We start from the raw sequence: 27,307 nt of genomic DNA on the forward strand, positions 1-27,307 counted from the left end.
AAATCTCGGAATTGTTTAATTTAGCCAAGAATTAGACAAATTTAGTCGACTTGGAAGACCAATGAAAGAATTCGAACGCATCTAGAATTTAGGCAATTCGGTAAGATTTAGCCATTAGTCAGAGTATTTGGACACGGCTTTATTTGCTAAATTTTTGAAACCAATAGATGGCGGTAATGTAATTGATATTGGTAAAATCCGGATTAGAACGTTGAAATTTAGAGTTTAATTTTATATTTTTCGCTGTTAGTTTAGGTATGGTTTGGATTAAGATTTCTCGTAAATTCAATAAATGTTTTAATACCTAACACTATAAGGCTCGTAATAATCATTAGTGTCCCTATTTTCTTAGTAAAAATAATAACATTCTTGTTGGCATAAAGTGTTAGAAATATAGGCTTAATAATTTAAATGAAATGAACGACGCTCCTAGTGGCCAAAATACGAAATTCTGGGATATATCATCGAGCGTCCAACTTGATATACTCCCTTTAACTATAACTCTTGTACTTTGATAAATGGAGAAATTCTAAGTATAATATAAACGCTTCCGATAATTTGACTTAAGAATCTGGCATATTCCGTAATTATATATGATAATGACAGTCTGAGATCGAGTTTTCGGAACGACCGCATACTCTTTAAAATTCTCGCATATCGTATTTAAACTCTTGGAAGTAACTCGAGACAGTCTTGGGTTATTTCTTTCTAGATTTAGCGCGTCCGGAATTGAGCCAATGTCTACTCTATAGAAGGGGAAACGGTTAGTTCGTGCTGGAAGATCTTAATACCAGTATCGAATTCGCCGGCTAGATCCCTCGTATTAAGTAAAGCCCGCCTAATATCGGTGATAACGTTTGTCCCTGGCTTCAGTGTCCGATGCCGGGGTGTTGGAGTAGTTCATCGAATTAAGGCGGTGCGCGAGGAAGCCCAAACAGGGCGGCTTCGGAGCAAACCGGGGCCCGTATCGCCTTAATCAGCGATGCCATTCTCATCTCCCAGGGATACCGACTTAATACATGGACTGCGTCTTGCGCCGACTAATTGCGTTACTGCTGCTATGCCAAATCGGCCGGCATTCCCTCTATCTCTCAAGGTCTCCGAATTGCGTAAGACAGAGCGACCCCTTCATTCGTTGCTAATATTTAAATAGCTTAATTTATACGAGCGTCGCGCGTTTCAATATATAGCTAGCTATTATGGAAGTGTCACGCATTTGCGCATTGATTTCAAATAAATATTATATTAACATACGCATATTCGTCTGCTATTTCGCGCGAAATTGGTACGTTTCTCAACTTTCTTAATACAGGGTGACCATTCTTCCTTTATTTTACATTTTTTCCTATAATTCAATGCTTTCCTTTATTTTCCTATAATTCAATGCTTTCCTTTATTTTCCTATAATTTAAACATGTTTACTATATTTTCCTATAATTTAAACATTTTTACTATATTTTCCTATAATTTAAACATTGTTACTAAATTTTCCTATAATTTAAACATTTTTACTATATTTTCCTATAATTATATATTATTTTGTATTTCGCGCGGTTTTTTCGTATTTCCCGAGTGCCTAGTTCACTTTTCATAGTACAGATGGCGCTTAATGTACTAAATCCCTTTGATAAAATGCAAACCGCTTCTCCAAAGAATTGCACTGAACTTAATTAGGAAAATCGTCATCTGCCTCTTATAGTAAAACCAATTTAAATTTTAGATAATACTCCTATATTTTCCTATAAATCGACTGCTTAATTTCCCATATTCCTATAATTTTTTTTTGGTTTTTCAGTGGTCATACTACCTACCAGAAGTATATAAGTATTTTCATAAGTGTATAATAGTGGTACATAAGTGTGGCACTTCATATTATTCACACGCGAAAGTTTTATTGAGAGCTATTCACACTGAATTACGGGCTTCGTCGCCGTTTTGCGTCCTCTTGCTAACGCATCACACGTAGCCTTTGACAGCGCCTCGCTAGGGGGAGATTTTCCTCTGGTGATGACGTCACTCCGTTACTAGCTCTCAGTAAAATATTCCCAAAAGTGACCAACTTATGGAACAATATTATAAACTTATGGTATTTTCTGTGATATAGAAGGAAAATATTAATCTTGAACAGGGTTGCCACGTGCCCACGTCAGGTAAAAGTTAATGAATATAAAAATGGGATTAAATTTTCAGGGAAAAGTCAGGGAATTTCAAGAATTTTTAAAAATTCAGGGAAAAGTCAGGGAATTCCATTTTTTCTTCAAACCTTTTGAAGGTAATTTTACTCAAGATCTGTGACAAATTCTATGATTATCATTTATTTCCTTGAAAGTTTGCCTAATTTTTTCAATATTGCAATAGCCTTTTTACTGAAATATAAGTCCTTTTTAAATTTATTAACTCCTGATAAAAGTAAAGTATAACATAAAAATTTTGGCCTTGAAAAGCCAGGGAAAATCTCTTCATGTAGTCAGGGAATAGTCAGGGTTACGTGAATAAAAATAGGCATTTCTATAAAATAAGCTACGCATGCTGAACTTGTTTTTATGTAGCTCATTCGTCACGAAAAACATAGAAGTTCAGTTCAGCTGCCCTGTAGAATTTACTCTTATGTCCAGGACCTTTCTTAGTAAAACGTCATCGATGCGTCAGCAACATCAAAACAAGAAGACCAATGTTACTTTATAGAAAGGCTTATTACGTCATCAGATTTATTTTAAGTGGTCTCCGAAATGTATAGACTAACAAGGAGACGTCGCGAAGTGTAACCCACCGATTTTGTTCAAACTCGGGGGATTTGTAGACCTTCAAGTAACTTGAAAAATCCTAAAGGGAATTTATTCAATGGGCAACCGTTTTGCCATGGCAACAAAAAATGTTTTTGACAACAACAAATGGAAATTTTCCCATTGAAAATAGCATGGGATTCTGACCGATTCCTAGGATCCAAACGCGCTTGTTGGGCTTTGGTTAAAGTTTTGGTTGATTTATCCTCACTTAGATCGTCTGGTTGGTTAGGCATTTTTTGTTCCCCTGTGAAAAATTTGAACAAATTTCAAAGTTTCGAAAATGCCAAAAATAGAAAAAAAATTGACAAAAAGAACATCAAAATTGATCAACTTTTGATCAATTTGAGGTCAAAATCCTATGTTATTTTCAATGGGAAAATTTAATATTTTGTGTTGTCAAAAACATTTTTCGTTGCCATGGCAAAACGGTTGCCCATTGAATAAATTCCCTTTTTCGATTTTTCATGATACATCCCCCGAGTTTGAACAAAATCGGGTCGTCTCCTTGTAAGTAGATCTTTTTGGTTACGCTAAGGTTAAAAAGGTTTAATTCGTCAGTTTCAATAATGTACAGGCATTTTCAAATACCACAAGTACAGCCAACTTCAATAGTTTTAACACGCCCTTTTATTTTATCGCAATTGGCCAAGATGGTACTTTTGCGCTAGATTAATTTTAAGAACGCGCTGCCTTATTTAAACCGATAGATGGCGGTAATGTTATTGAACCTGGTAAATTTAGATTAGGTTAGGCTAAAATGGGATACTAAAATACTAAGGTTTTATCATTGGTCTTTTGCTTAAAAAATAACTTAGTTTTGTGGGAGGATTTTTGACGAAATGAAAATTCGGAGTTTAGTCAGAGGTTAAAACCGTTAGTTCTTCACCCCTGACAGAATTAATTATTATAAGTCACCAACATTAATAAGAAACGCAATTTTTAAATCATCCCTGTATCTCCATGAAACGCCAAAACTTAAGTCTTCAGAAGCGTTCCTTCATAAATACTTTGTCAGCTCAACCAATTTTTATAAATATTTCTGCAACTAAATATTGTATACCTTTTGAAACCTTTAATCTTCATCCTACAAGATTTATTTGTTTAAAATCCTAGGAAATATATATACTTTAAAATTAATCTGTCTAAGAGATTATAAGATTACTTATTTTCCTTTCCATTGAAAGCGTATCTTTAAGGCGTCGATAAAATATAAAAGGTATTTTAATTGTTTAAACGGAGTGACTTAAAGGAAAGTGAAGTGAGAGTGATAAATTTATGAAGTCATTTTAAATCCCGTCTTTGAAGCGGCCTCCTTTGATAAGAGGATAAAGTTTTGATTGGCGGAAAAATTCATCGGTTTATCTAGTTCGGCCGATCGGCTTTAAGTCGTTTTAGTAGAGACGCGCGAGAACTTTGTTGGAAAATGGAAGCCGGCGGTGTATCAAATAACTTTTGTACTTTATTCTAAGGAGGACAACAACGAAGCGCCGAAAGCGATAACGGTTATTAATTAGTGTTTGTTGTTAATCTTTCGATAATAAGAGGGCTAGTAGGAACGCGACCGAGGAGAGAGATGCGAGCGCGACATTAGTTTTCTGAAGATAATCCGATGAAAGGAAATGTTATCATCCCAAGCGTGAAGTCCCTTATGCGCGCATACTTTCTCATTAATCTCGTCAAACATTTCTGGCTAATTAACAAAGCGAGAATGATCCTGCGAGCGGCCTAGCGGCGAGTCTTTGTATTAATCGCGTTACCCCCTAATACACTATAGTCCCGCTCTCAGTACTCCCATGATTATTCTCTCAGTTCCAACTCGAAAATGCGATGCTAGTATAGGTTCAATTTAAATCGGCTTTATTGTAAATTGCTAATGATTAACAATCAGATTTTTTCTCAAGAAGATACATAAAATTTCTAGAATATAGACGAATCTACGAGTAAGTTTTTCAATGACCTAACAATACATTTCGGAATAAGGTACAGGCTCCGTGATTATTGAAAATCGATTTATAGATAACGAACTGTGAGATCCTAATTTAGACACCTTTGCGAGATTTTCCAAATTCATTTTAAAACGAACAAAATTCATCTTGCGCCACTGATCATATTTTCAAACGGACATTGCCCCTAGGAGCAACAAACACATCACCCCACACAAGGAGAACGCAACCTGTCAAAAGTCGTGGATTTTCTTGCGTACATTTTTCATTGGTTAGACGCTTAGGGCCTGCTACTGTCGGAAGGGGAAAATTCAGAAATTGTCTTTCCCCTTTCCGTAAAACGTTCAGCGTAAAGGTTCGTCCAATGAAATTTGTACACAACACTGCCTTAGCGTGTTTCAAGGCTAGTTGCGTTCTCCTTGTGTTTTTTGCTCCTAGGTTGCACGATCATTATACTAATCTAATGACTTCGTTCTATGAATGTGCTCAGAGCTATTTTGGAATTAAATATTTCAGGAATTTATTTATAAAATTCAATGACTTAAGACAACACGCGTGGGTTCATCGTTATAAATTGGAATGTGGTGAAACAAATTATCCTATAAATTAATTAATGTCGTAACTATCCAAATGAACGCTAATTGCTAAGATCACAATACCGCGGAAGTAACGGTCAAAATAGACAAAAGTGGCCTGTAAATTTTTGTAATTTCATTGCGAGGGAGAATTCGTTCCGGAGTGACACGGTTCTACGAGCTCGCGTTTGGGCGTAATTTGTAAGTCGCTGCCAATTATTGCACGGCTGACACGCGTTACGGAGTTTGCCTTTAAATCAGTGAAATTCGGCGTAATCTTAATTTCTCTCCAATCCCGGCTGAGTGTATGAAAGTCTAAGACGTCGTAGGCGCGAGAAGGACAATGCGGACTGCGGTAAAGGAGGCAAAGAATACAGCCCGCTTCCGAACTTATAATTTTCGACGCTCCGTCATTCGGAAGTTGGAAATTCCTCCTCGGTAATTTGCGGGTAAAATATAGAAGTCCAGCCAGTTTTCATTAATATAATTGGTTTACGCCTTTCGCCGTTGCTGGCCAAAAGGAGCGCTCGAGGAGTAGGGGTAGTAGAAGGGGGCTTTTACAACCTCGTTGGTCGGTCCGGGCGTCGAAATGGGGCCTATAACTGGCGGACCAGCTAGGGCGACTAATTTCATTAGATGTTGAATTCTATTACATCAGCTTCAGCGTCTTCGTTCTCGGTCGGGCGTCGGTGGGAAATTATCGGGCTATTATCTCATCAGAAGCAACGGCCAGGAACCATAACTGGCACCTGATACTTGGCCCCTGGAAATTGCGAATTCATGCCTCTCGTAATTCTTTGCGTAATTCAAAAATTTGATTTGGTCTTCCCCGGCGCGAAATAGTTTGGAGTGTTGGGACGAGCGAATATAATGATGTCAGTTGAGGGCTTTGTTTTACGAGGTCCGCGGTAATTATTATAGCGTGGACTAGTTTGGTTGAGTTATCAAGAGCCTTTAAGGTCTGTGTTAGCGCTATATAGCACTAGTTACGTTGTCCGTTCGAAATTAACGGAGGCCCGGAGATCATCATATATATCGGGTTATATAGTTTGATCGATTACCCCGCCAAACATTAGCGACCTCGCTCGTATAATTAGATGAGTCTCTAAACAGATATACTGCTAATTAGTTCGATCGTAATTAGTTTAGTTAAATTATATTTGGTAAAATCAGCTTAAGTTAAAAGGGGTGTTTGCCTTAAGACCGATATAGACCTATATAGATTTTCGCGCCAATTCCGCACTATTTCATCGCGGGTCGATCGTAAACGTAAAACGGATCTCGCGTTTGGAATCGAAACATATCGACGGATTTTCAACTGTTGTCGATTGTAGTATTAGATCACCGATTTGCTACTGCTCTTGGTTTCGTAATCGTGTGTTTTCGCCGCATTTTCATCTGCACTCAATCATCAAATCGTAACAGTTCGGAGATTATACAGTTGCTCCCAATTCCCGAATCATACAAAATCGCAGGTTATTCAGATGTTCTGAATTTCAAAATCGTATGAGGTCACTGGTTTTTCAGCTGTTCTAGATTTCAGAATCGTAAAAGACCACCGGTTTTTCAGCTGCTCTCGATTTCAGAATCGTACAAGACCACCGGTTTTTCAGCTGTTCTAGATTTCAGAATCGTACAAGACCACCGGTTTTTCAGCTGCTCTCGATTTCAGAATCGTAAAAGACCACCGGTTTTTCAGCTTTTCTAGACTTCAGAATCGTACAAGACCACCGGTTTTTCAGCTGCTCTAGATTTCAGAATCGTACAAGACCACCGGTTTTTCAGCTGCTCTAGATTTCAGAATCGTACAAGACCACCGGTTTTTCAGCTGTTCTAGATTTCAGAATCGTAAAAGACCACCGGTTTTTCAGCTGTTCTAGATTTCAGAATCGTACAAGACCACCGGTTTTTCAGCTGCTCTAGATTTCAGAATCGTACAAGACCACCGGTTTTTCAGCTGCTCTAGATTTCAGAATCGTACAAGACCACCGGTTTTTCAGCTGCTCTAGATTTCAGAATCGTACAAGACCACCGGTTTTTCAGCTGTTCTAGATTTCAGAATCGTAAAAGACCACCGGTTTTTCAGCTGTTCTAGATTTCAGAATCGTACAAGACCACCGGTTTTTCAGCTGCTCTAGATTTCAGAATCGTACAAGACCACCGGTTTTTCAGCTGCTCTCGATTTCAGAATCGTACAAGACCACCGGTTTTTCAGCTGCTCTAGATTTCAGAATCGTACAAGACCACCGGTTTTTCAGCTGCTCTAGATTTCAGAATCGTACAAGACCACCGGTTTTTCAGCTGCTCTAGATTTCAGAATCGTACAAGACCACCGGTTTTTCAGCTGCTCTAGATTTCAGAATCGTAAAAGACCACCGGTTTTTCAGCTTTTCTAGATTTCAGAATCGTACAAGACCACCGGTTTTTCAGCTGCTCTAGATTTCAGAATCGTACAAGACCACCGGTTTTTCAGCTGCTCTAGATTTCAGAATCGTACAAGACCACCGGTTTTTCAGCTGCTCTAGATTTCAGAATCGTACAAGACCACCGGTTTTTCAGCTGTTCTAGATTTCAGAATCGTACAAGACCACCGGTTTTTCAGCTGTTCTAGATTTCAGAATCGTACAAGACCACCGGTTTTTCAGCTGCTCTCGATTTCAGAATCGTACAAGACCACCAGTTTTTCAGCTGTTCTAGATTTCAGAATCGTACAAGACCACCGGTTTTTCAGCTGTTCTAGATTTCAGAATCCTACACAAGGTCACCGGTTAAGCATCTGCTTTCGATTTCAGTGTCGTACAAGATCATCGGTTATTCAGCTGCTCTCAATTTCAGAATCGTACAAAATCACCGATTTTTAACCTACGCCAAATTAACTTTGAATTTTTAGGCAACTGGTTTAAACTTCTTTCTATATACCCCTAAAAACATTTTACACGATTTCTAAATATTATTATAGACGTCTTTAGAAATTCTAAGTCTCGATCTAAGATTTTCTACATTCTATAGAAATATTATTTTATAAATAATACTATACGATAATCATCGAAACTTTTAACTTTTCTCCAATCACCCAAATATCAAATAGATTCTTACAAACTTTGGTAATATTTCCGCACATTTTCTATTAGAATTTCTATAGAAAATGTTTGAAAGTCTATTTTGTTTATGAAAATCGCAATTTATAGCTGCCGAAATTTGTGGGCATTTTAATTTCTGTTGAGGGGGTAGTCGAGAAGCTTTCAAAAATGTCTCGAATGTGGAACGTGTTGGGAAAGGCCACGTCATCAAATTTATACCACCAAAAAACGTTCTCACGCGCGCTAGGGTGATAGTATAGATTTGGCAAAGATATTTTTAGACTCCGCGCACCTGCCATTCGCCATATAAACTGTTTTTTAAGTGATGAGGCCAAAGAAAATATTTTTTCCGCCTCGTAGGCCATGTCGGAAGTACTTTGCGCCGTTTCCAATATGATCCTCCAGCCATTTCGTCTTCTACCGTCGCCCGCCAGGGGGAGGTACCGACGATATGGCGTGTCGAGGAAGAGTTTTCCCCAGCAACACCTTCGGAAATGGTTTTTCGTAAAATACCCCTTTCTTTTTTTTGGACAAGGGTGGCGCGTCGGTATTACGACGCTCGTGTAGACCCCAAAATTTGGGGAAAACTTTATGGTCTTCTATATGACGGCTCGTGTTTTTTTTTTTTCCTTTCCCTTTATTAGGCTTTTACAATTTTATCTTCGACTCAATCCGTACTGAGATCGAACCTACGACGAACGGTGCGGTCTGCGGACTGTAGACGCGCTCGTCGTTCGTCGTTCGTTTCTCGCTGCAACCTTCTTCCTTCTTGACGGATAATTCTCTTTGTCCTTTTGTTTCTGCTGACAAATATTTCGCAAATAGGACTATACAGTTTTCTTTGTAGCTTCAAGTTTCCTTTTGTTTCGGCCAGAAATATCGGCCGCCCTTGATTAAACGCATTCCCTATCGATCTAATTGTTGGCATTTAGTCGTGTCAACTTGTTAGAAAGCTTTTACTTTATGGTCCGTTTATTAAAAAGAAATAGCGTGATAGAAACGGGCTGGCTGGCTGGCGAGCTATTTTGGCGCAATCATTTTACTTTGTCTAATATTATCGTTAAATTGTCGATTTTAATAATGATTTTAAATTGCATTTTGGGGTTGGGACTATTTTCGTTAATTTAGTTGTGTCCACATTTCTTCCATTTTGTTGAATTTTTACTTTTTAGTTCGTTTATTTAAAAGTAATTCTGTGATAAGAACGGGTTGGCTGGCGTGCGATCTAATTTTATTCACAATGGAAAATTGCTTAGATTTATATGTAATAATGGTTTTAAAATGTACTTTGGTCTTGGACTATTTTGGATAATTTAGTCTTGCCAACATGTTTGAGCAGTTTTAACATTTTTTTTCCCGGTTATTAAAAAGTAATAATGAGAATCCAGTGGGCTGGATGGCGTGCAATTTCCACATAATCATTTTACGTTATCTTATTTTACTGACAATTTTCTAAATTTTAAATATAATAATGATTTTAAAATGTGCTTTGGGGCTTGGACTATTTTAGCGAATAATTTAAAATACTCCCTATTTTAGAACACGCTCTTTTAATTTTTATTGGCTTAGCTTCAGTTCTATTGAAGTAAGTAAGGTAAAAAAAACGTACGACTCTCAAAATTCCTCGAGTCCTTCAAATTCGTTCTCAAAGGCCTAGTTCTGTATTTTCTGCGTGGCCGTACTTCAAAGAGCAGTTTCCCTTTGTGCCGCTACTCGTATCTTCAGGGGGTTCTTTTTCATTAGGGTTTATGTACACTCCAAACGAGGAGATAGTTTTATATCAAAAACTCTTTTAGAGTGTAGGTTTTTTCCCTAGAATTCTCTTTGATCTAGCTTCAGTTTAGGAAGGCTTTTTTACTCTAATTCCACGGCGTTCTCGATTTATTTAGTATCGCGTGAGCTTATTAAGTTTCGACGTAAGCTATAAACATCTTATATTAGCGTTTTTGTCATTTTATAGCGTATATTATCAAACCGTATGTTTTATTAATATCACGTTTTTCGTTAGAATGTTTGTAAAAGTTACGTAATGATACCTATTGGTTGGCTGGTTCGAATAATTCATAAGTAAAATTATTTTATCCTTGTTGTAGTTTTTTTTTTTATAAAACCCGTTTCATTTTTTATTTTATTTTTTTGGTTCTGTTCTTTTTTTCAATATTGATATTAGTCGAGATTTTTCACTCTGGTAACACGCGTAAAAAATACCGAAAATTTAGATTTAATTTATGTCGGTCTGGGTACGGTAGAAAATAGTATGGGTAAAGGAATAATTTTTTTAGAAATCCATTTTTCTGGCACGTAGATACCCCTGAATAAAAGAGGTTGGCAGATGAGATGGTTCGATATTTTAGGGTAAACAGGGGTGTTTCTCTCTTCGGGTATAAAATGGGGAAATTTGAACGTATAATTTTGAATAGCCAAGGCTTAGCGATATTCCTTTCCCGCGTCGAAACGTATCCGCGAATTTGGAAAAGCCGTCGACTCTCGGCTTTTCAAAAACTTTTACCTTTTCTTCCGATAACTCTAGCACGCCACCCTTCGGATTTTTTTAGCAGTGGCAGGCTGAAAAGAAGAAAATGATTAATGAAGATAAATAGCTTTTAAAATTGAGCGTTAAAATCCGGGCCTTATTGTTTAGAGGGAGATGGAGTTCGCCTATATATATATACTTTTTAATTTATGTCCTTGATTAAACTTTGGGGCTGCAGTTCTTTCAATTTCTCTTCTGACTGTCATTGTAGATTTCGTTTTGAAATTTTATGATAAAGCTATTACGGTTTTGCATAATTAAAATCGGGACGAAGAAGAATTAAATTCGGTATATTGTAAAGCTTCTACGGCGGTAAAGGAGCGAAAGAGTTAAACTGTCAACCTAAACAATTTTTTGGGGAGGGGGTGTCTTTCAACGTGTGGACTTAAATTTCAAAGTTGTAGCCCGCGGTACTGTTTTCGTAAAAGCGGATAGGACGTCGGCTTTTGTATATATAATTTAGTCCCGAAGAATTACCAACTAGTTGTGTTTATCTAGAGGAAAGAGAGAGAGTGGGGTGAGCGGAAAATTTATCGCTAACCGAATTCGGAGGATGACGCCACGCGGAGTTTATACAAGATGGAGAGAGACGCATCTTTGGGACGTCGCGTTTGCAGACTTCCGTTCCCGTTTGGAATGGCTCCTGTCCTCATCCCGCTCGGGCGAATCAATTACCTGAGTCTGTAACAGCTGGTCCGCGACACCGTTTCCCGCTCCTTCCAGCTCCACCGCTCCTGATTCCAACAAGCAGCACCCTCTACCCCCGAAAACTCGGATTAAAGTCCGCGCTGCGTGTAACCGCGTTACCTTAACCATGGCGCGGGCGATGTCTGTATCGCGTTCTTTATTGCCCCTTTTCTCCAAACTTCCACGCGCGCCTCGAAAGGAATCCATTTTCTTGGCCGAATCTCCGAGCCTTATAAACAGAAATGGCCCTGTTTACGTAAGGCAGAGGCCCTAGTGGGAGGGGCGAATGACCGCGGCGGGTCGGGCCCGATATCGATGTGGCCCCTTATCAAAACACTCCGGCTGCTGTCTCGAATAACAATGGCCCGCCTTCGACGCCTATGAAGTCGATTTTATGTTAAAACAGTGACGTCGTTGGGGCGCTTTTTCATCCGTCCAGCTTCCAGCGCCATCTACCCCCCCCCGCGCGGATGCTAATTTATCCAAATATAGATTTCTCCGTGTCAGTGTAGGCCGCCTTATTTCGAAGTATAATTTGATGGCTGTTCGACGCGAAATTCGGTCTTTCCCAAATATATCTCGACGCCGTTAGAGCGAGTGTTACTAATTCGAATTTGATTGTAGGTTTCGCAGTTCTTCCGAGGTCCGCCTATTTCGGCGACCATTATGATAGATATTTGTCGCGATACGCGTTACTTAAACTATTGTTTTGACAAATAGCTCCCGAATGATATATCATGAATATTAAATGCAAACCGAATCGGAGCGCGAAATTCAAAGTAATCAAACCCTAAATATCATTCCAAAAACCCAAATTAAGTATAAATGTACATCATTTTGAAATTACGGCTACTCCCTCTTTGGCAGCGCCATCTTGCGATGAAAATTTGAACTTAAGCTTTTAAATGTAAGAATATTTGCCGTATCAAAAACATTTTTAAGTTTAAAAGAAACACCCATGAATTTCATTTTGCTATTTGTTCCGTGATTCGCGTCTTTATGTTTGATCGAGCTATTTGTAAGTTTTTTTAATTTCTTCAAACTTGTTTAGGGCTTAGCTTTTTTTATCCTTTTTCATCATGGACTTTTCTACTTATTCGCGTATTTTATAAAAAAAAAATTAACAAACCCGATATCATAGTCTCCTTCCCAGCTAAATGAAGTATAGTTGTACAAAATTTTGAAATTAGGACGCCTCTCTCCTTGACAGCGCCATCTTGCGATTAAAATTAAAACTATCGCTTGACAAAGTTAGAAAATTACCAAAGTAAAAAGTTAAGTATATCGTATATAAATTTTCTGTAGAAAATTTCCCTTTCGAAAAATAAGTTATTATAAACTTTGAAGAAAGTGATTTTTAATTACTTAGTGAGTTCGTTAAAAGCGAAATTTAATGAGACTTTACATTTATACGAGTATTTTTTTTCGACGACGTCATATAAGAACTCTGTTAAGTTAATGGGCTAGTTGGGTATGAACGGCATTTCGCGCGACGATGTAGAAATATCGTAAAAATGAGGACGGTGTCTTTTACGGGGCAAACTGAGCCGTCCTACGAGACTGGAATGAAAGTAGAAGGGGGGGGGGGCTATTCGAGCTTCTTTTAATAAGCCAAAGTGCGAGTCTTTTGCGCGTCCTGGTTCCTTCTTTCACTTTGCATCCTCCCTTTTAATTTTCTTAAACGAGCCTGGCGCGATTCGTCAAGCGAGGGCCGAGCGGTCATTTGCGGTCACTCAAATCCGCACTGGGCTTTTTAGAGGCCCTTCCAGTACGCGCTCGACCGTTCTGTCAATAAAAGGGGAATTCTGGCCACGTCGGAAAACGAAAATAGACGATGAACTAAAGCTCCGTCCGTCTCTCCGGAGATCTTAAGGGAATACGGTGAACTCCACAACCGGGTATTCCCGCCGAAGGATGGCCAGATCGGTTCTGATTCGTTGGTGAACTATCGGGTGATGATCGGGTTTTCGACCCACGCTCGGGTCTCTTTTTCTCGAAGCGGAGGAAAAAATCTCAATCGTTTTAAAGCTTTTCGAAATGGGGAACTCGCTTCTCTCGTTTGGCTTTGAATTCTTTCCGAAGAGAGTGAAAACCAAGTTTCGACAAGTGTGTGTGTATGTGCGCGGGGAACTTTTTTCGTTGATGGGCCCCCCGGCTAACCGTACCATTTTTCTCCTCCACTTAGAGAAGATTGAGAAAAATCCTCTTCTAGAAATCTATCTATTAGGACCGGGGTGTGTATTATATAAATCTAGGCTTCAATTTTTTTTTTGGTCCAACTTGATAATACCATCCTTGTAAAATAGATTGAATTCTTAACAAAGGAGGAATATACGGATTTTTTTACGTATTTTCTTCCCTTTTACAACAAGTTCGAATTTATATTATCATTTTGCTTTGCGGACGTATGTTTTGTAATTCGGCAGTCTCGGATATCAAACGAATCTTTATTTTGTTTATTAAAGCAAGTGGCGGCTATATCAAAAAATATTTACAAAAATGCTTCTAAAAGCGCTTCTAGGTGGCAGCACCTTCCAGGGACTTAATGCGAAAGGCGTGTTGTCTGCCATCTATTGGCTTCCCGAAACCACGTGTTTAATAAGTTAATATTCACGTGATTCCGAAAAGACAATCAACACACCTTTTATGGTAGATTTTGATGCTTACTCAACTTGTTTTGATGAATACGCTAACGACATCTAGTGCGAGCGAATGCAACTAGTCAGGAACCTCCACTTGCTTTAAGCACTTAAGAATCGTTAGGCTTAAAATTTCTTCAAAATGTTTTTCTAGAAATATTTTGCTTATGAAAAATGTATATTTCTTTGCCCCGACTCGTAATTTAAGATATTGTTCCTCAGATTTATAGATAGTCAAAATAAACTCTATAAAATTAAAGTACACAAAATTGAGACTTTTGTTGAAACGATGAGCGGACAGTAAATTTGCCAACTGTTTATTATCTCAAGCGTATTCTAATAACATTATTATTTCTTTTCGTCTTGTCTAGATGAACCGTCCAATTCAAGTAAAGCCAGCCGATAGTGAAAACAGAGGAGGTATGTAAATGTTTATCTTACTTTATTATTTCGGCAAACCGCGTCGCTAAAGTCGTCGTTCAAATAGGCAAACACAAGTAAAAGTTCAAACAAAATATTTAGCGGCTTCGCGCGAAGCAACAACGCGCGTCCATGTTGCGCCACGAATCCGGCCTCAAAGAGGCGAGGCTTAACTTCATTTATTAGTTAGTCGCGAGATAGGCCTAGAGAGGGCGCTATTCGATATAAATCACCATCAGCGGGTACAGAAAGCGTTTTATCTTTCATCGGGAACGAAAATCGCGTGGGCGGTGTTGCCGTGCCCTTGTTGAGGCTCTCAGTTTCAATCTTCCGTTCTCTCTTTGAAGACAGACACCCGCGATGTTCTGTTCCCTCTTTAGCGCCATCCCACGGGTCCCTACGTCCGTCCATCCATAAATAGAATTTGGCTCCAAAAAAAAGCGAATCCCGTATCGCTTGTGTGTAGGAGAAGCTCCCTTTTTCCTCTAAATCCCTCGCTTCGGTCCTATCTATTATTAAGCTAGATATATGTACGTGTTCTCTTCCCCGAAAACCGTCATGTTAAATTATTGAATGCCGCGATTAGGAGGTCACTCGGTTCGCAAACTCAATTATCCTGTCCCCCAAACGTATTTGAGAAACATCACTAATTATTAATACCTCCATCTGTATAAGCCTCCGTTCATCTCCCCGAAGACATTTTCTTCAGGGCTCCTAATTGGCTGCCTGCGCCGTTTGCTTTTTAGAATCTTTATTATTTGGGTTATTTTTTGTGAGGTTTTTTTTTTCCCGAAGCCAGATCACAATATCACTTAGAGCCGAGTTCACTCTGAGTTTCTTTAAATCTCAATCGTGTCACCACTATGGCTTAGAGATCAGTTTCTTTAATTATCACTGGTGTCACTATCGTTTTGAGACCAGTTACCGAATTAGTTTCCCTAAATCTAATTGGTGTCAGTCACTATCGGTAAGAACCCAGTTTCTCAGTCGTGTCATTCCTTTAGAGGCTAGTTTCACTCTGAGTTTATCTAAAGCTCATTATTGTCACTATGGCTTAGAGCCCAGTTTCACGATCAGTTCTCTAATTCTCATTCATGTCACTATCATTTAAAAACCAGTTTCACAATCAGGTTCTCTTAAACCACATTGTTGCCACTACCAATTAGAGTCCAGTTTCTCTAAACGTCATTGGTGTCACTACCAATTAGAGCCCAGTTTCGCAATCAGTTTTTCTAAACCTCATTGGTGTCACTACCAATTCGAGCTCAGTTTCACGATCAGTTTCTCAAACGTCATTGGTGTCTCTACCAATTAGAGCCCAGTTTCTCAAACTTCATTGGTGTCTCTACCAATTAGAGTCCAGTTTGTCTAAACGTCATTGGTGTCACTACCAATTAGAGCCCAGTTACTTATACGATCAGTTTCTCTTAACAAGAAATTGAACTGGGATAAAATACCACTTGACTTGATTTTAGCCCTACTTTTTCATGATTTAATCATTTGTGGATGTTCTAATAATCATTAAAATGATATGCCTAATACGTCACGTCAATTGTAAATAAACTAAAGCTAGTATATATTTCGGATCGGAGGCTAGGAAGCATTTTCTTTGAATTAGCCGTTTATAAATTGTAAAAAATACTGAGGCCTGGCTTCGATCTTTTAATTTCCAGATTTCAATAACTTTGATTCATTAGCTTTTGATCACGTGTTATTGCCACACGAGGTTTTTTTTTTTTACTTTACGGCTTCGCAGCAATTGTTTTTGAGATTTTTTTATCTCTAAAGCCTGATTCGTTAAAAAACATCGTATGACTAACTAGTAATTCTTCCAAGTCCACACTGATTCAGAGGGCTACGTGTAAATCCCCAGATAGACCGTATCGTCGAGAGACTGCCATTGAAACAGGGCGAACGACACGATTTTTCGCATATTTCAACGCGTTCTCCTTTCTCATATTGACATTTTCCGCCATATGTTAGGGACAGGACGGGGATGGGGGAAAGCCGACGCTAGATGGCTCTCGGAACCTGTCTCTCTCTTTTTGGCCGTTATTGGTTTCGAACACGACGCCGAAGTATCCGAGGGAAAGATAGGGAGAGGCTACGCTCTGTATATTAAACCGAGAGAGGGTGGCGCTTGTTACATTTTAATGACCGCGCTACTATTCCTGTAGGGGGAGCTCGTAGAATAGAAAAGTCCTAACAAAAGCGTCATATAGAGGGAGCTGCTGATTTTGAATTGGAATCCTTTTAATTTATTCCCCCGCGGAACGGCGCGATAAGAGCGGGGAACCGGAGAAAGAATGTTTTCGCGTCGCCGAGGCTTAGCGACGTACCAGCGGACAGTCTAGTAGTACCGGAGCCGCGCCTACCTATTAGGAAAGCGGACTCCAATCTAACTTTGAAAATATCGTTACCTAGCTCCCTTTCGACACCTCGTAATTATTCCACTTCAAAATATACCGAACTGTTCGAAACTTTACGCCGCTACCCTCTTATCGGCTATAGTTTAATTTATTCAACGCTAGAGGACGCGGAAAACCTTTTTTAAACGACCCCAGCGCCCTCGCCGCTAGCCCCCGAAAGCAATCTCGAACCCTTTTTTTTTAAATGTCAGTTTTATACTTCAGAAAAAATACGCGTTGAAAGAAAACGAGTGGTTGAAGTCGCTTTTTTATTCGATCGTTCTAGCTTCGCGGGCGCCATCTCGTATCGTCCGTCGCCCCTATATCCCCCTCGACGTTCCAGAACAAACAAATTTTATTGCGACTGAAGTTTATTTAGCGAAGATACTGGATATTATCTTTTTGAAACCTTATTGTAAATTAAAGCGATTTCGTCGATACAAAATGGGATGTTTTGTCTAAATTTTAAAATTAAACTTTAAATCCCGAATTTTGACGGCTAAAATTCCGCCATCTAGTGTCGTTTTTGTAGTCTTTTATTTTTACTCTTTTCAATTCTCGATTAAGTTGATTGTCCTTTACGTATCTTGGTGCTAGGCAAATTACCATTTTATTCTTTGAAATAATTAATTGGAAGAACTAATCACTTTTCCGTTCGTTAGTTTAAATTAATCGTTCTAAGTACGGGTATAACACAATGAAGTCTGGTATACATTCTCTCTTTCGCGTCGGTGGCAGCGTTGTAAAACGTCTGTCGCGACGGCCGATGGGCCTTGGCCTCTTTTATTAATGGCGCCCAGTCTCGGCGATAATAAGGCGTGCGTTTCATTTCGGATGCTAGATGGCGCTTACACCCCGATACGCTCGTCAACGATAGGATCGCGTGATGCCGAAGTAGAAACGAGCCTAGGCTTAACTTACTGCGCTATCGAAAGCTGGAAGAGTAAAGATATTTGTTGTTTGGTTGGAATGATGATGAGAGGAAGGTGAAAGAAACGCCTATCTACGAATATCTCTTTATTACGGTGAATATCGTAGGTGTAGTTGCGTGCTTTCAACGCTAGATGGTGTTGGCGCCCTTTTCTCCCGTTGTCCTAATCACCCCGCAACCAGCAGCGCCACCTCTGTAATCGAATAATTTGTCTTCCGTGTCATACGCATTGGGTTTTTCTCCCATTCCGGTTTTCGCGATTTCCACCGCAACCAGTGCTATTTTGAATGATTAGGGTCTGCGCTCTGCGTAGTTAATTTATGTCTCTCGATAATTCGTTTATTTTCCACACTTCGACCGAGCTAGGTACAAGTTGTAATTATATTTTCGCGATAAATGTGTCATTGTAACTTACGGAATACACCGAAGGACCGAAAAGGGGCCCTTTGTTTTAATTAGAATCGTTTGGGAATTGCTTATCAACTTTTCAGCGGCCAGACAAATAATCTTCTTCCCACGTTTTTTTGTTTGTTTTAACAGTAAATAATGGAGCGGTAGTTGCCGGCTGGCTGGCTCACTTTTTGTTTTGGAATTTCGGGCTCAATTGTGGCCAGATAACGTTGTTCCTTTTTCTTAAATATAACGTTATAGCGTGGTTATTTTTGACTGGTCGGATTTTTAAACATTTTCGTTTAGTATAATTCCTATTAAATTTTTCGCTACCTTTGAGTTTTGAACTTTCGCATTCAGTTACGTCAATATAACTTAATTTTATTTATTTCGTAAATCGAACTTAATAGCTTGGTTATTTCTGGTTGGTTGAACTTATAAATATTTTCGTTTAATAAAATTCCTTTTAAATTGTCCATTACCTTTTGAGTTTAGAACTTTCGCATTCAATTGCGTCCAAATAACTTAATTTTTCCTATTTCTTAAATAGAAAGTTATAGCGTTCCTATTTCTGGTTGGTTGGATTGATAAATATTTTGGTTTAATATAATCGCTTTAAAAATTTCCACTACCTTTAACTTTCGAACTCAGTTGCGTCAAAATAACTTAATTTTATTTATATCGTAAATTGAACGTTATAGTGTGATTATTTCTGGATGGTTAGACGGATAAATATTTTCGTTAAATATAATTCCTTTCAAATTTATCCCTAAAGCTCCCGTAACTTTTCGAACTCCGACGTTTTAAAATATAAGCGCAGAGTCATCGTTTCCTTGGTTTCTTTTAGTAATAAATTCTCGCCAAGCTGGTTGCCAAGGCCTAGACGTTATCTAAATATTGGCGGGAACCACGCGAATAAATGGAAGAGAACTTCTCTACTAGGCATTCTTTTATTAACAAGTGGCGAAACGTTATAAAACTTTTATTAAGGCCGTAAACTAAGTTTTAGATCGAATTTCCATTATTTCTACCCGCCTGAGATTTTAAGAAATATTTCCGCCGAGCGGCGCTGCAGTGTTGAGTAAACCTCTAAGTTCCAAGACGGTGGAGTTGATTTAAAGGTAGTTTTTGAATTTTTGATTTTTATTGACTCAAAGATAAAAGGGAGGCCAATGGAAGAAGAATTTGTCTGAAAATTTACGTTCTTAAATTGCCCAGTTTGTTGAAATTCCGTTTTCGTTCTCGCGTGTATTTTTCTACCATCGCATCGCCTAAAAAGCCTTGAAGAGAGAGAGCAAAAAATGTACACTTTGGCTAGTAGGAAACGCAAACAGAACATGCAGACCGTAAGTTGACGAAAAAGTTGGCAAATTATTCAACGCAAACGAATACTAAATCCTAACCTCCTATATTTGTTTTTTAATATGTTTTGTGTTTATTTATTGGACTTAATAATGTTTATGGACTTGAAATTTTGGTATTAAGCAGATTAAGCCCACTCTAGAAAACGCGTAGGAAGAACGTATAGGGTAAAGCCACGCCTACACGCCTACGAGTTTCTCCCTACGTAAAGTAGTGAGGGCATTTTGTTGATTCAAATGGGTTTAGCAGTAAGTAACTTATTAAATATAAATATGACATTGAAGCTTAGGAATTATTGACAGATTAGTTTGATGGCTATAAATAGGCGCAAATTCATCGTAATTTTGGCAAAGTAAGCATTATTTTTCTTAAAAGAGTTTCAATTTTCACTAAACCATATTTCGTCCGTCTAGTAGTAGTAGCGACGTTATGGTTTTATCCGAACATTGCCGAAAAATACTATTATTTGAAAAACAAATTGCGTTATGAGAATATGAAGTGTCACACTTATGTTTATTTGGTTACTTATGGCTTTAGGTATTGCTCCAATCATGTATTTTTTCACACAATCCCTAATGAAATTGTGTGTATTCGGCTCACGTACAGTGTAGCCGATGCTGCCGCTGCCGTATTCCACATAACTCTTCAACAATTAGGTCTAGAAGGGTCTGTGATATGTCATCGAAAGCATATGGCTTGCCCTCGGTAGCCCGTTATAAATTTTTGGAACCGGAGTCCAAACGTTTATCATTTTTATATCTTTGTGGTTTTTCGCGATTTTGCCTTCAAAATCTACATGCTTTTTTTAATTAAGAGTGACTTGGTTAAATATTATATTTTTAGTTAGTACTGAGCATTTCTGAACTACGTTTTCGGTTGCATTAGAAAATTTTAATTTTAAGTGAGATTTCTGGCCAATTCATATTTGAATTTCGTTCCAATTGATACTCGTTCGAGTTTCGCTACCTTATTTCCAAAACCATGTAACGCTAAAACTTCGGTTTTGTCCAAAAAAATATTTAAATGAACGTGTTCGAATTTCGCTACCTTTTTTTCCAAAACAAGGTACCTCGAAAAATTATTTTCCGATAGAATTCCTCAAGGGTTTTTAAGTTAATATACAAGATGATTGGAAATTTGTTAAAATTTTAATTTAATATTTAAAATATAGTGAATACATCGGGGGGGATTGTGTGTACTTAATTATCCGTGACATCTTGTTTTAGTTCCTTCATTCGCGGATAGATGGCGTAACCGGTGGTTATATCAGGGTCCGAGCGATTTGAAAGTTAGGGTGGCACTAGAATGAAGTAGCGCGTTCTAAAACGCTTCTACAGAAGCTTTCCGCGAGTTAATCATAATCGTTAAAAATAAAACCGGTTAATGCGCATTAGGCTCGCTAATACCGTTTAGAGCACTTTTTTCTGTCAGTAATTATTCCCTGGCGTTCTATCAGAGCAGGAATAGATTAGAATTAACTGCTCGAGCCAGGAGAAAGATCTCGGCCGACGCTAATGGTTCATCCCAGTCGCTGAAGCTTTTTGAAGAAGCTTCTTCTTACGGCGTTTGTCTGTCTGTCTGTCTGTCTGTCTGTCTGCACGTTGATTAAAACATCTCCCCCGACCGTCATTACTACCGGAAATGCGTTGCGCATTACGGGCTAAATACGACTATACGCGGATAATGTTATTTTTAACCCTCAGCGTTTAGATCCATAATTTCATTTTTAGACTAACTTCCGTCCCTATTACATATTTCGAAATTAATTTCGTTAGGCGTACGACAGCGATAGAGAGATTAAGACGCGTAATGAGAACGCGCATTACGTGCCAACATAAGATTATAATTAGATTTCGCGTAAGTAAGGCAGTTCCTTATCTTCCGCTTGTTGCATATTTACTGACAGCCGTTTCTAGAATTTTTGGTGTCGTTTAGTAGTCTAAAAAAGCGCTTTTTGCGCGTGTGGGTTTGTTCTTAAAATACGTAGTATTTTCGCTAGAATTAATCAGTAATTATTTCGAATAAGTTACTTTTTAACTTTTTATCTTTAATTTCTTGGCACAAAAAAATAATAATAAATAATAATAATAATCATGGAATGAAAACTTTTAATTTTTTTTCCGGAAAAATACGGAAAATTTTCCAACTTACAACTCTACATTATTTATTAGAGCTTTTTACAAATGGTTACATTTCTTATCTAACTATAATTAATTTGCCCAAATTTGCTTATTGATATACCTAATTTTGGAACTAAGACTGCGTATTGTCGTTGATGAATGATGATTGTAAAGACACTAGTGCCATCTCTTAATACATCTATTAAATATAATTATAAAATTATACAAACACTACATACGTATTCTACACTTAGTACTTAGGGATGAAACTTTCCCAAGCAGAGTTGGCAAAATAACAGTGTTGTGGCTAAAGAAAATGTTGACTTAGAAATTAATTCTAGTTAACATTCAAAATTTCGACAACTTGGCAAAAATTAGTTTCGCTCCTCACAAAAAAAATAACCCCACTTGGGTAATGTACACCCCGGACAAGTAAGGGCTTTATATTTTTAGGGAAGTTAATAAGTTGAAAAAGATGCAATTGTCTAGACTGTTAAAAAGGGAAAAATGCAAACGGAGTTATTTTGTATTCTTAAAAAGTGGGAAGTAAGTTTAGAATTTAAACACATTTTTTTGCGTCAAAAATTTCTAATTAATGAAAATTCTCCCGAGGCAAAAAACTTTACAACCAAGAAAAAGTCTATAAATTTATATAAACGCGATCGCGTGCGTGGCAAAGAAAGACGTTAAGTTTGAAAAAAATGGCTTAATAAGCTTTTTGGATAAATTAGGCGGGGAGTTTTTAATTGAATTGGGTTTTAATTAGGAAAAGCTTCCCATACGTCTTTTGAACTATACATTTTCCCGTTGAAAACTAGCCTTTTAAATCTCTCGGCACTCACCGATGCCCCGTTAACGGGGGGGGGGTTAAGGAAGACGGTATACCAGCCGCCTCGGGTTCAACTATCAGCTGAGACCCGGTTGGGTTTTGTATCCCCCAAATCCCCCTTTTTAACATCAACCTTGTGATTAATTTTCCCGGGAGAACAATATTCTAGTTCGAAGCTCTTTCTCTTCCGCTGGCCCCTCTTTCTTGTCGACCGAAACAATCCGATGAGATTGAAACAGGATCTCCTTCGCGCTCTCCATCTTCTCCGTCCAGCATCCCTGGATGCTCCGCAGCTTCTTCTCCTCCGTGCCCTCTCTTTTTTTGCCGCCAAATGGAAATAGAGAGGAAATAAAAGAAATCGGTCCCCGCTTTTTTAAAAAGCCCCTTTTCGCCTGCTAGTCTCATTTTTTTTTTTCACACTACGCCCATCGGCTAAAGTTACCTCAGGGTGCACTTTTTACGGAGCCCGTTGTAACGAATAGTACAGATAGGCTCCGTCTCTTCCCGTTCTTTTCATCTTTCCTCCAGTTATATCGGCGACTTGCCCTTTTTTCGGGCCAGTTTTAGGGGCGGCCGTGGAAATCCTCTAAACTAGATGGCGTAAGCGTGCAAACGACCGACTCCGGATAGGAACGATTGGCCGGTACGACCGGCTGACCGGGACCCGCTATTCTCAGCGCCTCTAAAGATAGGTTAGACCGGTCATTTAATGCCCCAATCTCGAGTGAAAAGACCACCGTATAGTTCGCATTTACCAGATTTTTTATTATTGTTATATAGCGCTTATGAAAAGGGAGCTCTGTCGCCGTGCCTGGCGGCAGCTCTAGCCTCGACTTGATTTACTTTTTATCACGATGACTTTTTTTTATTTCTAATCTTAGGTTTGAAGCGACATCTAGTTTTAAAATTACATTTTAATCGAATAGTTTGATACCGTATTTTTATATACAGGGTGTTTCAAAAGGTAATGCAAAAATTGTAAGAAGTTGTAGGGCGTGAGTGGAGACGTTTTTCTGTTTTAAAAGAGCGCCAGAAATTTTCAAAGTGTGGCCCTACTAGCCCCTGGAAGTAGGCTGCAACAAGCTCAAAACCAAGTAGCAAGGACTTTAAATACTGTTAAAGTTTACTTTTTTTACGCTAGTTACCTCGATTTTTTTACAAAATCTGTTTGTACCTATCACACGAACCCAAACCTTAATGTTCGCGTTTCCCTGCTGCTTGGTTTTGCGCCTGTTGCAGCCTACTTCCAGGGGCTAGTAGGCCACACTTTGAAGCTCTCTGGCGCCCTTTTAACTCATCGTAGGAAAATGGGGGAAAAAAGAGCATACTTCTCAACTCACCCCTTACAACTCCTTAAAATTTTTGCATAACCTTTTGAGACACCCTGTATTTAAATAACTTTATATTTCTTAGTATTAATTATGCAAATTTACCTCGCCTGATCTGTCAGTTTCGTGTGCGAACATCTCCAGCTCATGTTCTAGAAAGGACGGTGGCGCCTAATCTTGGTAGAAACTAGAAACGGATTGAAGAGAGATTTTTACGCTTCGATAGTGGTGGTGGTGATGGTGGTGGTAGTATAACGGGGGGTAGGGGTCCTTTCCCCCTTCGTAGGGTTCTTTTCGTACGAACGGTACACTAGGTATAGGATGGGATAGAGAAATAGAGAAGCTAGCTTGCTCCTCGGAGGGTGAAAAGATTTCGCCGGCTGAATAAGAATACTCTTATCGTCTTTCGAGATGCCTGCCATCTAGCGGCGGGCGCGAGCTTTACCCTTCCACCCTCCATTCCGCCATTGCTCCGACAGTATACGATATAACGCGTTAGATGAAGACGATAACACGGAAGAGCGCCCTCCTCACCTATTATATTCTTCTTACTATCGCGAACGCCCTCTTGTGGCAATCGAGAGAAACGTATCCTTCGTTTTCTATAAGTCCTTTAACCTTTATACGTCGATGAGCCCAGCGCCCTCTAGTTGCGGAGGAGAGAGATATAGAGACGCTCTCCCTAATTCAATTTGCTATTTTATTTCCAAAAGGGGTGTGTATCGAGTTTGCGCGGTTATAGCATCTTTTGTGAAAATGCCGCTCTTTCCATCGTGGGCGTCCTATTGTTAAGAACAGTCTAGTTAAAATGAAATTATACTTGGATCAGGGAGTTTTAGAAAAGCGCGTCCCGGTTGACCTCCACCCACTCTCCTTTTTCCGTGCTTGGCGTATTTCATTTCGGGCCCGCGGTGCTATATTTCAATAAACAACTTATTGGCTCTTTTATCATTTGGCGAACTTCTGTTCTTTTTCATTTAATAAAAGCCAGTCTCCGTAATGAAATCGAGACTAGTTTTGTCGAGGAGAAGTGGAAAGACGGCTTCTTTGCTTGGAAACGTAACTTAATGGTCCCAATTTTATACTCTTTTTAAGCTTATTTCAACTATATTTTGATGGTTTTTCTGGACGGTTTTACAGGGTTAATAATATCTCTTGGACCAAATCGTAATTCCCTGTTTTAATGATATACGTTTGCCATGCGTTTACCATTCTTATGCCATTCTTACGCCATGCGTTTACCATTCTTACGCCATGCGTTTACCATTCCTATGCCATTCTTACGCCATTCCTATGACATTATTACGCCATGCGTTTACCATTCTTACGCCATGCGTTTACCATTCTTACGCCATGCGTTTACCATTCTTACGCCATGCGTTTACAATTCTTATTTCATTCGTTTACAATTCTTATGCTTAAAACTAGTCAAAATCTCTTATGGAACTGTGCACACCTTTCTAGACCCTCTCGGAAATTCTACCTATTCTGACCCCCTGCCGAAATTTGGGTACACTACTGTCATATTGCGTACACTAGCATATGACAATGCCAATCGTCTAGAATTAGTATGCCATACCAAGACCATATTGTAGTGTCTTTAAGATATTAAATAGACTCTTCAATACCATGGCAACAGGTTTTCCAGACGCAGACGACTAGGGGTAGGGGGCTTTTGAGTAGGTCATCGTATCGCGAATAAATTTCCCATGAATCATCCAAAATAAACACATATTTTCCCGCAATATTTTCCGCGGTATCTTAATATATTCAATATTCTGGTCTACTCCGAAATAAATGATAAGCTTAATGCGAAGTGACTTATTTTTTAACATTTTTCTTGGAAAGCGTTGAATATTTCGTTTTTTTATGTATATATCCAAGGCATTATTTTTCTCTTTTTTAGCTTGTTGAAAGTAGATATTTTCTAAGTCTCGTCTGTCTTTACTCGGCCCCACAAACCAGCCTCTTTTATTCACAACGACGATAAGCCCCCAACCCGTCTTTCGCTGGATTTTTTTTTTCATAAAGCAGCACGTTTTATAAGGTAATAAGAGGAGAAATAGAAGCAACTTTTATTTATTGAATTTATCACGCTGTCCACCCCAACGAAATAGCCCGAGATGTATCACCCTTACTTTCGTGCCATTGTCCATTTCCTCTTATAATTTTATTTACATTTTAGATTTACATCCTCAGCTTTTTTTTTATTCTCATATGAACGGTCATTCTTATATTTATTCTACTTTTTTTTTATAACCGTGATATATAAAATTTCCAAGAAAAAATTTTTATTTATAGATTATTATTATGAATATGACTTTCATAAAAAATAATATTTCAAGTCCCGGTTTATTATTAATGTATTCAATTTTATTGCATATAAATTATGTACTTAATAATTTTATTTTTTACTAAGATTAAAGTTGGGTGATTTTAGAAATCAGAAACTGAGATAATTGTTAAATAAAATTACTTACGCGAGAAGCCAAAAAGATTACTTATTTTGGTTTTACTATGAGTTTCGGTGTTTTAATAAGACAAACAGGTTGAAACAGGTGCAAACTAAAATGGTCAGTTCAATGAGCCAATGTTTTTGTCTATCTTTGCAAAACCCGTTGCTTTTTTGTTCACACGCCGCACAAAAAGTTCCACAGATTTTACACGTTAGCCTTCAAATTAAATTACTTCTCTTTCTTCAACATAACAAAAGTTATTTAAAATAAACATTATTATAAGTGGGGTGGCGCAGTGGTTAGCACTTACGCCTCACAGCAAGAGGAGCCGGGTTCGTTTCCAGCTTGTGGCACTGGGTGAAAATTCGGAACCACTCCTTCCGTGTAGAGTTTGCAAGTTCTCTCCCCACTGGTTAAAGGGGTTTTCCACCGAGATCTTCGGTTTCCCCTTCCATAAAAACTTGTAGAGGTTAACGGTAATAATCGTAAATATTTAATTTCGAAAATTATTAGGTTTAAATAGTTAGTGTGGCCAACACGTTGTGGAATTATTGTATCCATTCACACTGAGTAACTCAGTTTGCAAAACGTGTTGGCTACTAACAATTTAGGATAGTTTAGTATGGCGAACACGTTGTGGAATTATTGTATCCATTCACACTGAGAATTGAGAGCAACTCAGTTTGCAAAACGTGTTGGCCAACAATGTCTAGTAAACCTCTTTAATAGTCACAGCTCCGACACTCGCGAACTAGGGCTATCATTAAAAACAAATCAAAATTTTTTGCATCAACTTCAAAACCAAATATCACATACATCA

General features: G+C 38.5%; 1 protein-coding gene across 4 annotated transcripts in view; it reads left to right on the forward strand.

The window, feature by feature from the left end:
• LOC149922437 (CUGBP Elav-like family member 4) overlaps positions 1–27,307 on the forward strand; it is a 412,846-nt gene that overhangs the window by 327,345 nt on the left and 58,194 nt on the right. For all 4 annotated transcript variants that reach the window (XM_090163727.1, XM_090163728.1, XM_090163730.1 and 1 more), the window contains exon 3: positions 14,615–14,663. In XM_090163727.1, the coding sequence (XP_090019853.1) occupies positions 14,615–14,663 (49 nt within the window). The remainder of the gene's footprint in view (positions 1–14,614; positions 14,664–27,307) is intronic.

This window comes from Leiobunum rupestre, chromosome 11, assembly GCF_980474605.1.
Source record: "Leiobunum rupestre chromosome 11, qqLeiRupe1.1.hap1, whole genome shotgun sequence".
NCBI lineage: Eukaryota > Metazoa > Arthropoda > Arachnida > Opiliones > Sclerosomatidae > Leiobunum > Leiobunum rupestre.